The sequence below is a fragment of the Hylobates moloch genome, unplaced genomic scaffold (genome assembly GCF_009828535.3).
Source record: "Hylobates moloch isolate HMO894 unplaced genomic scaffold, HMol_V3 SCAFFOLD_6, whole genome shotgun sequence".
Classification (NCBI taxonomy): domain Eukaryota; kingdom Metazoa; phylum Chordata; class Mammalia; order Primates; family Hylobatidae; genus Hylobates; species Hylobates moloch.
The window spans coordinates 80325722-80337333 of NW_026652281.1; the positions used below are offsets into that span (position 1 = coordinate 80325722).

At 49.1% G+C, this 11612-nt stretch overlaps 1 protein-coding gene across 1 annotated transcript; it reads right to left on the reverse strand.

Annotated features, from left to right (window-relative positions):
• Nucleotides 1–661: 661 nt before the first annotated feature.
• On the reverse strand, nucleotides 662–2417 carry NUPR1 (nuclear protein 1, transcriptional regulator). The gene is made up of 3 exons (XM_032155867.2): nucleotides 2101–2417; nucleotides 1319–1468; nucleotides 662–986 (listed from the first exon to the last, which is right to left on the reverse strand). Exons 1-2 carry the CDS (start codon nucleotides 2213–2215, stop codon nucleotides 1332–1334), a joined length of 252 nt encoding a protein of 83 aa, XP_032011758.1. The 5' UTR covers nucleotides 2216–2417; the 3' UTR covers nucleotides 662–986; nucleotides 1319–1331.
• Nucleotides 2418–11612: the final 9195 nt, after the last annotated feature.

An 11612-nucleotide genomic window follows, 5' to 3' on the forward strand; every position in this document is an offset into this window, starting at 1 on the left:
AGAGTTTCCCTCTGTCACCCAGGCTGGAGTGCAATGGCACAATCTCGGCTCACTACAACCTCTACCTCCTGGGTTCAAGCGATTCTACTGCCTCAGCCTCCTGAGTAGCTGGGATTACAGGCACCTGCCATCATGCTCCGCTAATTTTTGGTATTTTTAGTAGAAACGGGGTTTCACCATGTTGGTCAGGCTGGTCTTGAACTCCTGACCTCATGATGCGCCCGCCTCGGCCTCCCAAAGTGCTGGGATTACAGGCATGAGCCACTGCGCCCGGCCCTGGCCTGTAATATTTTAAATCTCAGTTTTCTCTGTCTTTTACATGGCACTCATAAGTAGCATTCCTGTCTATGAACAGGACACAATCAACAAAAACAGACAGGTGCTGGGGAGGGCTGTGTTTCATGGGCAGTATTGCAAAAAAGCAGAAGAAATTCCTTTCCACTACGTAGGAGCCCACAGAAATGTATGCACTAAAATATATGCAAGCAAAAACAAACAAACCAAAAGCCGCATTCACAGCGTAGACCCTCCAAGAGCAGGAACACTCCCTGCCCCAGATACATACACCAAACACAAATACACATCAAAGATGCTCTCTCAGGCTCATGAATGTGCAGGCACAGGCAGGCACACACGTGCCCGAACAAAAACACACAAAGAGCAAGGATGAACACACACCCAAGCTGTGGCTGCCGTGTGTGTCTATTTATTGTTGCTGCCACCCTGGAGGAGCCCGTTTCTTCTGTAGCTTTCTTTTCTGGGGATATCTTCCTGGCTCTGCCCCTCCATTCCGGGCCTCTCACTCCCCATCTTGCACTTTTGCTAGGGTTGGAGGTGCTTTCCTGGTAGCCCCTCAGAGACTCAGTCAGCGGGGATAAGTCCTGGGGTGGGGGGTGTGGCAAGCCGGCCTGGATCCTGTCCTGGGTCCTCCTTCCTCTGCAGTCCCGTCTCTATTGCTGGGTGTAGTGTCTGTGGTCTGGCCTCATCTGGGGAATGAGGAAAAGCAGGTGGTGAAAGGGACAGAGATCTAGGTTCTAATTCTGGCTCTCCCACTCACTTGATTTGTGACTCCCGGGAAGGACCCACCCTCTCTAGCCTCAATTTCTGTCTCTGTAAGTCAAATTTCCCTTCAATTGGAAAGGTTCTGTGTTCCCACTTTGCTCTGGCCACTAGGAAACTCACAGTCAAACATATGTCTCGTTTTATTCTGCATCAAACAGTTGCCTGATCCCTCCTCCCCACCCAATCGCACACCTTCCGGCCTGTCCTTCATGGCAGAAGCACCACCTTGAGCTCTCTGGGCCCCCCAACTCCTTACCTCCAGCTCTGTCTCAGCGCCGTGCCCCTCGCTTCTTCCTCTCTGAATTCTGCAGCTTGGTCACCAGTTTCCTCTCGTGCCCGCCAGGGCTGGGGCGGTTGGTGTTGGCAGCAGCTTCTCTCTTGGTGCGACCTTTCCGGCCTGTGCCTCCTGTAACCAAGGCAGGAGTCAGAGGTGAAGTGGGCATAGGCATGATGAGAGGCCCTGTTAGAGGAGAGGCAGGGGTTCGGGGTTGCGGGGATGGGAAGAGCAGGGAGAAGCCTGCTGCTTCCCCTCTGTGGAATGTGGGACCCCAGAAGTGTGTGAGGTCCCAGGCTGAGTAACATAGCACTCCTGGGATAAGGGACTAGACAGTGGTGACGTGAGGGTCCAAGGAACAGGTGGGCTAGAAAAGGTTGAGTGGGCTGGGCAGGGTGGCTCACTCCTGTAATCTCAGCACTTTGGGAGGCCAACGCAGGAGAATTGCTTGAGCCCAGGAATTTGAGATCAGCCTGGGCAACATAGTGAGACCCCATCTCACCACTACAGGTGGTGCACACCTGAAGTTCCAGCCACTCGGGAGACTGAAGCAGGAGGATCACTTGAGCCCAGGAATTCGAGGCTGTGGTGAGTTCTGATCACACTACTGCACTCCAGCCTCGGTGACAGAGTGACTCTCTCTCAAAAAAAAAAAAAAAAGAAGAAACGAAGAGGAAAGGAAAGGAAATGAGAGGAAACGAGAGGGGTGGGTCCTGATTTCAGGAGAGGAGGAAGGACCGTGGAGATGGCTGAGTGGGCCTTACCGAGGTAGGAATGGGCCAGGCTGTAGAGGTCAGATTCATCCAGGCTGGGGTCCTCGTCCTCTGGGCCTGGGGGCTGCTGGGGGGCGCTGGTTGCTGGTGGGAAGGCGGCCATCATGCCTGGCTTGTCCTCCCTGCCTCTCTTCTTCTCCTAACGCTTTGTCTGTCTCTGCTTTCCTGGCCCCGGGCCTCTCCACTCCTAGTCCACTCCCTCAGCTTATAAGGCTGTGTCTCCTCCTCAGACCACAGTCTGGCTCCAGCTCATGAGGCCCTGTCTGATGCAATCTGGCCCCTTCCCAAAATCCAGCCCAGTAAACACAGTCATGAGATGGGAAGAGTCAGTCCCTGAGTCCAGCCCCACTCCCCTCCTCCCTCCCAGGCTCACTCAGCTGGATATTTTCCATAGAGGAGGTCCCGCTTCTCGGCAGAAAGCAGGGAAGAGGCAGGATCTGGGCTTAAACACTCCTTGGGATCATGGCCTCACCTGATCGAGGGCTTCACCTGGGCCCGGGGTTGATGGCCACACAGCTGACCCCCGCACCCCAATTCTCGCTGAGATGCAGGACGTGAGGAAGGAGGGGGAAGGGATATCAGCACACCTGTGCCAGGGATAAGTCAGCGGCTTCCACCCCCGCCACATTTTATTTTTTTTTTTTCTTATTTTGAGGGTGTTTTTTTTTTTTTTTGAGATGGAGTCTCTGTTGCCCGGCTGGAGTGCAGTGGTGTGATCTTGGCTCACTGCAACCTGCAACCTCCTCCTCCCGGGTTCAAGCAATTCTCCTGGCTCAGCCTCCCGAGTAGCTGGGATTATAGACACCTGCCACCACGTCTGGCTAATTTTTGTATTTTTAGTAGTGATGGGGTTTCACCATGTTGGCCAGGCTGATCTTGAACTTCTGACCTCGAGTGATCTGCCCACCTCAGCCTCCCAAAGTGCTGGGATTACAGGCATAGCCACACCCTTTTATTTTTTTTTTTTCTATGAGAAACATCTTGGAAAACCCCTTAATATCCTGAAACAGGGTCCCCAGTAATGTAATCTCCCTCACCTAGGAGGAGGGTGGCAGGGGGTTAGAGAGTTCAGGGTCTGGAGCCAGATGCCCTTGGTTCAATCCCCTGACCCACCACTTTCCGTGTGACCTTGGGCGAGTCCCTTCACCTCTCTGTGCCTTGGTTTCCAATTCTGTAATATAAGGATGATAATAATTGTATCTTCTTCATAGAGTTGGGGAGAGGATCAAATGAGATAATGTTTGAAAGACACTTGCCACAGTGCCTGGTGACAGAGAGAGACCCTGTCTCAAAAACAAATTATAATAAAATAATATGTATTTCAAAATATGGATATACTGAGGCAGAAGACATAATGAGGCCAAGCACGGTGGCTCATACCTGTAGTCCCAGCACTTTGGGAGATCCACAAAACGGGTGGATCACCTGAGGTCAGGAGTTTGAGACCAGCCTGTCCAATATGGCGAAATCCCATCTCTACTAAAAATACAAAAATTAGCCTGGCGTGGTGGCAAGTTCCTGTAATCCCAGCTACTCCGGAGGCTGAGGCAGGAGAATCGCTTGAACCCGGGAGGCAGAGGTTGTGGTGAGCTGAGATCGAGCCACTGCACTCCAGCCTCAGCAACAGAATGAGACTGTGTCTGAAAACAAAAACAAAAACACAAAAAGCTGAACTTCTGCTTGTGTTTCTCCCTTGCCTGAGCCGGAATTGAATTTAGCCTTTGTTTTCCCAGATTTGGATGATGTATGAGTTCCTTAACACCCAGGAAATGAAAGTGAAGACAGGATACTTGAATGAAAACAGGATTGGGGCAATAATAACAGACCAGGTCATCAGAGAAAGAGAAAAATAATTTTAAATTAAGCAAAGATTGGCCTAGGGCGTAGCTCATGCCTGTAATTCCAGGGCTCTGGGAGGGTAAGCTGGGAGGACTGCTTGAAGCTGGGAGTTCAAGGCCAGCTTGGGCAATAGAGCAAGACTCCGTCCTTTTTTTGTTTGTTTGTTTTTGTTTTGAGACGGAGTCTCACTCTGTCACCAGGCTGGAGTGCAGTGGTATGATCTCGGCTCACTGCAACCTCCGCCTCCTGGGTTCAAGTGATTGTCCTGCCTCAGCCTCCTGAGTAGCTGGAATTACAGGCATGTGCCACCATGCCCAGCTAATTTTTATATTTTTAGTAGAGATGGGGTTTCACCATGTTGGCCAGGCTGGTCTCGAACTCCTGACCTCAGGTGATCTGCCCGCCTCGGCCTCCCAAAGTGCTGGGATTACAGGCGTGAGCCACCCGGCCAGTATCTTTTTTATTTGTTTGTCCCCACTGGCATGCAACCGTTGGTTTAGTTTAGTTAATGGTTAAAGGAGTAGGCTCTGGAACAGGGCTTCCCAGGTCTAAAGCTTGGTTCTACTCCCTAGTTAGCTGTGTGCCCTTAGACAAGCTTAGTCTGCACGTTTGTTTACTCATCTATATAATGGGGTTAATGGCACCTAGGCTGGATAAGGTGAGGCACACCTGCAATCCCACTGTTTTGAGAGGCTGAGGTGGAAGGATCACTTGAGGCCAGGAGTTTGAGGCTGCAGTGAGCTATGATCATGCCACTGCACTCCAAAAAGAAAAAGAAAAGAAGGCCAGGGCCGGGCACGGTGGCTCACACCTGTAATCCCAGCACTTTGGGAGGCCGAGGTGGGTGGATCACGAGATCAGGAGTTCGAGACCAGCCTAGCTAACATGGTGAAATACAAAAATTACCTAGGCGCAGTGGTGTGTGCCTGTAATCCCAGCTACTCAGGAGGCTGAGGCAGGAGAATCGCTTGAACCCAGGAGGCAGAGGTTGCAGTGAGCTAAGATCGCACCACTGCACTCCAGCCTGGATGACAGAGTGAGACTTGGTCTCAAAAAAAAGAAAAAAAAAAAAAAAAGTCTTAGCGCAGTGCATAGCAGATAATCAGTGTGCAATAAATGCTTGCTATTTTAATTATCATTATTCTCGGGGCAGGAATCTTTCCTGCCGTATTGTATCCTCAATGCCTGGCACTCAGTCTGAGCTCAGTAATGTCTAGTTGAATACAAGAGGCTCTGCTAAGATCAGTGTTGCTTGTTCAGTTTCCACCTGCTCTGCAATGCAGGAACTGAGAGGCCAATTCTAGCCTCACAGGGGACCACAGAAACACTGTGATTGTCCCAGATGGAGCCAGGGAAGGAGGTCTCCCTGGGCTTGATCTTGCAGGTGCTGGAAGAAGGAAGCCTACAAGAGAGAAGGAGGCGGGGCATGGTGGCTCACACCTATAATCCCAGCACTTTGGCAGGCCGACGAGGTTGGGCGGGTCACCTGAGGTCAGGAGTTCGAGACCAGCCTGGCCAACATGGTGAAACTCCGTCTTTGCTAAAAATACAAAAATTAGCTGGGCGTGGAGGCATGCGCCTGTAATCCAAGATACTCAGGAGGCTGAGGCGGGAGAATCTCTTGAACCCAGGAGGCGGAAGTTGCAGTGAGCCAAGATCGCACCATTGCACTCCAGCCTGCTGGAACCCATCTGGCACGGACCTGCAGGGCTCTAGACGTGGCTCCATGGGAAAAGTAGAGGTGTGCTTTTTGTTACAGGACCAATAGATTTGTATGCCTGCTGCCCTGTCACAGCCCTATTACACTGGACAGCAGGGATGCAGTAGAGAGAGTTTCATGATCACAGGGCACTGTGCAAGGGGATGGGAGGAGACCCGCAAATGCATCTCCCCAGGGAATTCTGGGATGGGGCTTTTAAGGGGATTATGGAGGGTGAGGGGCTAGAAAATTGGGGTCATTGGTTAGAGCAAGGGAGATGAAATCATCACGATGTGAAAAAGACATTTTTGGGGAGTCAGCTCCCGGTGGGGTCCTTCAGGTTGGTGGAATCAGTCGCTTCACTGGCACACAGGACCTGAAGGAATTTCTCAAAAGGAACATTTAATGTTTCATAATGTTCAAGTTGCTATCTCTAGTGCAGTTTAGGGGAACTATGATCTTGTAACCAGGTCTACGTGATTCTAGAACAGCAGGCACCAGACAACTAAGAGGAAGCAGATCAGGGGGCAGCTGACCTCATGATCAGCGCTGGGTGTGCTGCAAGCCTGGCTTGTTTCCATTTCTCCTCTCTGTTCTCTGATTAATTGCATGAGGTTTACAGGGATGGTTTCATTTTCCCATCCTCAAGCCTCCAGATGTGTGTAAAATCTGCCACAAGGAAGTTTATTTTCTTCCTGCTTAGGGTTATACCTTCGTGACGTTGCTAGGCACATCTATGACAACCCAGTGCCATCAGCTTGGAGTAAACGCAGAGGGCTGGGAGCTCCCAGGAGGGCACCTAACCTCTCTGGAGATAGGGAGATGAAGGCACACTTCCTGGAGGAGGTGAAGCTTGTTTTCTAATTCTTTTATTTTTAATTCATTAATTAAATTTTAATTTTCTTTTCTTTTTTCTTTTTTTTGAGACGGAGTCTTACTCTGTCACCCAGGCTGGAGTGCAGTGGCACGATCTCGGCTCACTGCAACCTCTGTGTCCCAGGTTCAAGTGATCCTCCTGTCTCAGCCTGCTGAGTAGCTGGAATTACAGGTGTGCACCACAACGCCCAGCTAATTTTTGTATTTTTAGTAGAGACGGGGTTTCATCATGTTGGCCAGACTGATTTCGAACTCCTGACCTCAAGTCATCAGCCCGCCTCGGCTTCCAAAGTGCTAGGATTACAGGCATGAGCCATTGCACCCGGCCTATTTATTTATTTTTGAGACAGGTTCTCACTCTGTCGACCAGGCTGAATACAGTGGAGCAATCTTGCTCACTGCAGCCTCGACCTCTAGGGCTCAAGGGATCCTCCCACCTCAGCCTCCCAAGTAGCTGGGACTTTAGGCACGCACCACCACGCCCAGCTAATTTTATTTTTTGTAGAGATGAGGTCTCCCTATGTTGCCGAGACTGGTCTTGAACTCCTGGGCTAAAGTGATCCTCTTACCTCGGCCTCCCAAATTGCTGGGATTACAGGCATGAGTCACCATGCCAGGCCTAGAGGCAAAGTTTGAACAAGAATGGCTGTTTGTGGGCCAGATGCAAAGGCTCACACCTGTAATCCCAGCACTTTGAGAGGCTGAGGCAGGAGGATTGCTTGAGCCCAGGAATTCAAGACCAGCCTGGGCAACATAGAGAGACCTCATCTTTACAAAAAAAAAAATCCAAAAATTAGCCAGGCATGGTGGTGCATGCCTGTAGCTCCAAGTACTCAGGAGGCTGAGGCAGGAGGATGACTTGAGCCCAGGAGGTTGAGGCTACAGTGAGCCATGATCGCACCACTGCACTCCAGTCTAGGCAACAGAGCGAGACTTCCTCTCTGTTGGATAGCCTGAGGGATGTGCGAAGTCACTAGCTCAAAGGAACAGAAGCTTCCCAGGCTGAAGGCAGAATGTGTAATTAAGGTGGATTGGACATCGCTGTGTTCCAAGAGGACAAAGGAAATCAAATGAGGTTAAACAAAATATATCCATATGATCTCACAACCCCATTCCAGATAAAAATGTCAAATCTGGCAGCTGCATTTGGAAGTTTGCTTGGCTGCGTGATATCATCGTTTTAAATATCAATGGATGCTGTCTTTTCTTTTTTTTTTCTTTGAGACGGAGTTTCGCTCTTGTTGCCCAGGCTGGAGTACAGTGGCGCAATCTCAGCTCGCTGCAAATTCCGCTTCCTGGGTTCAAGTGATTCTCCTGCCTCAGTTTCCCTAGTAGCTGGGATTACAGGCAGACGCCATGATGCCCAGCTATTTTTTGTATTTTTAGTAGAGACGGGGTTTCAACATGTTGGTCAGGCTGGTTTCGAACTCCTAACCTCAGGTGATCCGCCCGCCTCAGCCTTCCAAAGTGCTAGGATTATAGGCGTGAGCCACCGCGCCCGGCCAGATGCTGTCTTTAATGGGTGGTTTGGCAACATTGATAAGATTTTGAAATGCTCATATCCCCCTGATATTGCAGTTCCACTTTCAGGGTCTCTCCTACAGAAATCTTCCCAGAGGTGAGTAAAGAGGCAGGTACAAGGAAGTTCACTTGTTTGTAGTAGTGAAAAACAGGCAACCCAGCCTGGGCAACACAGCGAGACCCCATCTCTTAAAAAAAAAAAAAAAAAAAGCCTGGCATGGTGGTGTGTACCTGTAGTTCCAGCTACTCAGGGGGATGAGGCAGGAGGATCGCTTGAGCCATGATGGTGCCTCTGCACTCCAGCCTGGGTGACAGAGCAAGACCCTGTCTCTAAAAAAACAAAAACCAAAAATCAGAAACAACCTAAATGTCCATCAGTAGGTGACTGATCAGTTTCCTTCTGTGAAACACTGTAGCCATTCAATACTCTTTAGAGAGAGTCTGTAGCTCTATCTCTGATGAGAAAGATGTCCATGATACATTCTTAATGAAAAACACAGGTTGCAGAACATCATGTGCACTACAAATTATATTTTTGCATTAAATGTATAGATAACTGTGAGTAATACACAGTTTTCACCATAATAGAGGTGTGACATTTTTCTCCTGACAACTAAAATAGACAGATAGCCAGATAAAACACAGTAGTAGAAAAATCTAGAATAAGGCCGGACGGGGTGGCTCATGCCTGTAATGCCAGCACTTTAGGAGGCCAAGGCATGTGGATAACCTGAGGTCAGGGGTTCGAGATCAGCTTGACCAACATGGTGAAACCCTGTCTCTACTAAAAATACAAAAGTTAGCTGGGCTTGGTGGCACATGGCTGTAATCCCAGCTACTTGGAAGGCTGAGGTAGGAGAATCGCTCAAGCCCAGGAGGTGGAGGTTGCAGTGAGCTGAAATTGCAACATTGCACTCCAGCCTGGGCAACAAGAGCGAAACTCCGTCTCCCAAAAAAAAAAAAAAAAGAGAGACAGAAAGAAAGAAAGGAAAGAAAGAAAGAAAGAAAGAAAGAGAGAGAGAAAGCAAAAAATCTAGAATAATAAATTTTATTACTGATGTCTTCTGAGAGATCAGCAAACCTGACCCCATTTAACAGAAGAGGAAAGTAAAGACCAGAGAGGCATGCATTCTCCAGTCTACAAATGTTTAGGGTACTAACCATGTGCCAGGCACTTGCTTGGTGCTGGGACTATAAAAGTAAACATGGAGCCGGGCACGGTGGCTCATTCCTGTAATCCCAGTACTCTGAGACGCCGAGGCGGGTAGACCACCTGAGGTCAGGAGTTTGAGAACAGTCTGGCCAATGGTGAAACCCAGTCTCTACTAAAAATACAAAAAATTACCCGGCGTGGTAGCGGGCACCTGTAGTCCCAGCTACTCAGGAGGCTGAGGCAGAAGAATCGCTTGAACCCGGCAGGCGGAGGTTGCAGTGAGCCGAGATGGCACCATCACACTCCAGCCTGGGCAACAAAAGCAAAACTCCATCTCCAAAAAAAAAAAAGTAAACTTGGGTCAGGTGCAGTGGCTCTTGCCTTTGATCTCAGCAAGACAAGTATGTGATGATTCAGCACATATCAATACTCTTGCATAGAAAAAAAGGAAATGGCTGGACCTGGTGCTGTAATCCCAGCACTTTGGGAGGCCAAGGCAGGCAGATGGCTTGACCCCAGGAGTTCGAGACCAGCCTGAGCAACATGGCGAAATTCCCATCTCTACAGAAAATACAAAAGTTAGCCAGGTGTGGTGGCTCGTGCCTGTGGTCCCAGCTACTCAGGTGGCTGACGCCAGAGGATCATCTGAGCCTGGGGAGGTCATGGCTGCAGTGAGTGGTGATTGCGCCCCTGCACTCCAGCCTGAGCAACAGAGTGAGACCCTGTCTCAAAACAAAAATTTTTTTTAATAAAAAGGAAGAAAGAAAAATGGAATATACATGGCTTGTGCTTACCAGGTGTAGACATAAAGATTTTTCCAAACCCTCTTGCTTAAAATGTATCTTTAAAGAAATAGTTACTTTATAGTATAGATTTTCCTTCAAGCTAAAATTTTTATAGCAATTGGGTCATGCCATAAAGCTCTTAAGTATCTGGAAAGAATTTTAAGGGAGCATTATTGGGACAGGGCAGTGGCGGCAGTCCCCCACTCTGATCCAGGCTGTCTGTAAAGAACTTAATAATTAAACTGATCCAAATCATTCTGCCTTTTATTATCACTATCAATTCTCAGCAATGTCAGTAATAAAATATGACCTCCCTAAGAGGTAGGGAGTCCTCCTTACCTCTTAGCACTGTTAAAAAAAACGAGGCTAGGCGTGGTGGCTCACGCTGTAATCCCAGCACTTTGGGAGGCTGAGGAGGGCAGATTGGTTGAGCCCAGGAGTTTGAGACCAGCCTGGGCCACATGGCGAGACCTCGTCTATACAAAAAATACAAAAATTAAGACCTGGAGCGGTGGTTCATGCCTGTAATCCCCACACTTTGGGAGGCTGAGGCGGGCAGATGACTTGAGGTCAGGAGTTCCAGACCAGCCTGGGCAACATGGTGAAACCCCTGTCTCTACTAAAAATACAAAAACTAGCCCAGCATGGTGGCGCCTATAATCCCAGCTACTCAAGAGGCTGAGGAAGAAGAATCAGTTGAACCCCAGGAGGCAGAGGTTGCAGTGAGCCGAGATCCTGCCATTGCACTCCAGCCTGGGTGACAGAGCAAGGAGCTGTCTAAAAAAAAAAAAAAGAAGAAAAAAAAAAACCACTACACACAAAAAGCAAAAATTAGCTGGGTGTGGTGGTGTGTACCTGTAGTCCCAGCTACTTGGGAGGCTGAGGAGGGAGGATTGCTTGAGCCGGGGAGGCAGAGGTTACAGCGAGCCAAGATTGTGGTATTGAACTCCAGCCTGGGTGACAAAGCGAGACCCTGTCTAAAAAAACAAAACAAAACAAAAACAAAACAAAAAAACCCCCTGAGGTATCCATATTAGCCATCGATTCAGCCCATTCAATTTCTTTTATAGACAGTTTGATTAGTCAAGACCATACTTACAAAAAAACCCCATAAAAATGTCTACCGTCCTAAACAAGATATTTAAGCTCCAGTGAAAATTCTCAAGTCTCAAATCTGTTTCCAGCTGGGGCCACTGACATCTGATGTCCAATGCCGTCACTTCTGGGTTTTCACGTTCACCAGGGCTGGTCCTGGTCATCTTCTCCACTGGGCTGTCTGGCCCATGTACAACGGGGTCAACATGGCGGGGGTCTTTAATGCCCAGGTGTATGTCAAAAAAACAGGGAGGGCAACATCGCACTGTAATTTTTGGTGAAGACTTTTTGGTTGGGATAACAATTCAGGTTTCATCTGCTCTGGCTGACTTTCTGCCTGAGCGCCCCTGGATAGAGGCACATTCATCGAGCCGCCTGGTGGATAGTGGACTTCAAACGTGGAGTTCTGCTGAAGGTCAAGAGGATTCCAGGGCTCGGTCAGGTGGACCTTGGAGCTCTGCTTGGCGGTTTGTCCAGCCTGCAGCATCAGTCCATCCTCTTAGGGAAGATGTATTCAAACAGTCTCTTGCAGGTC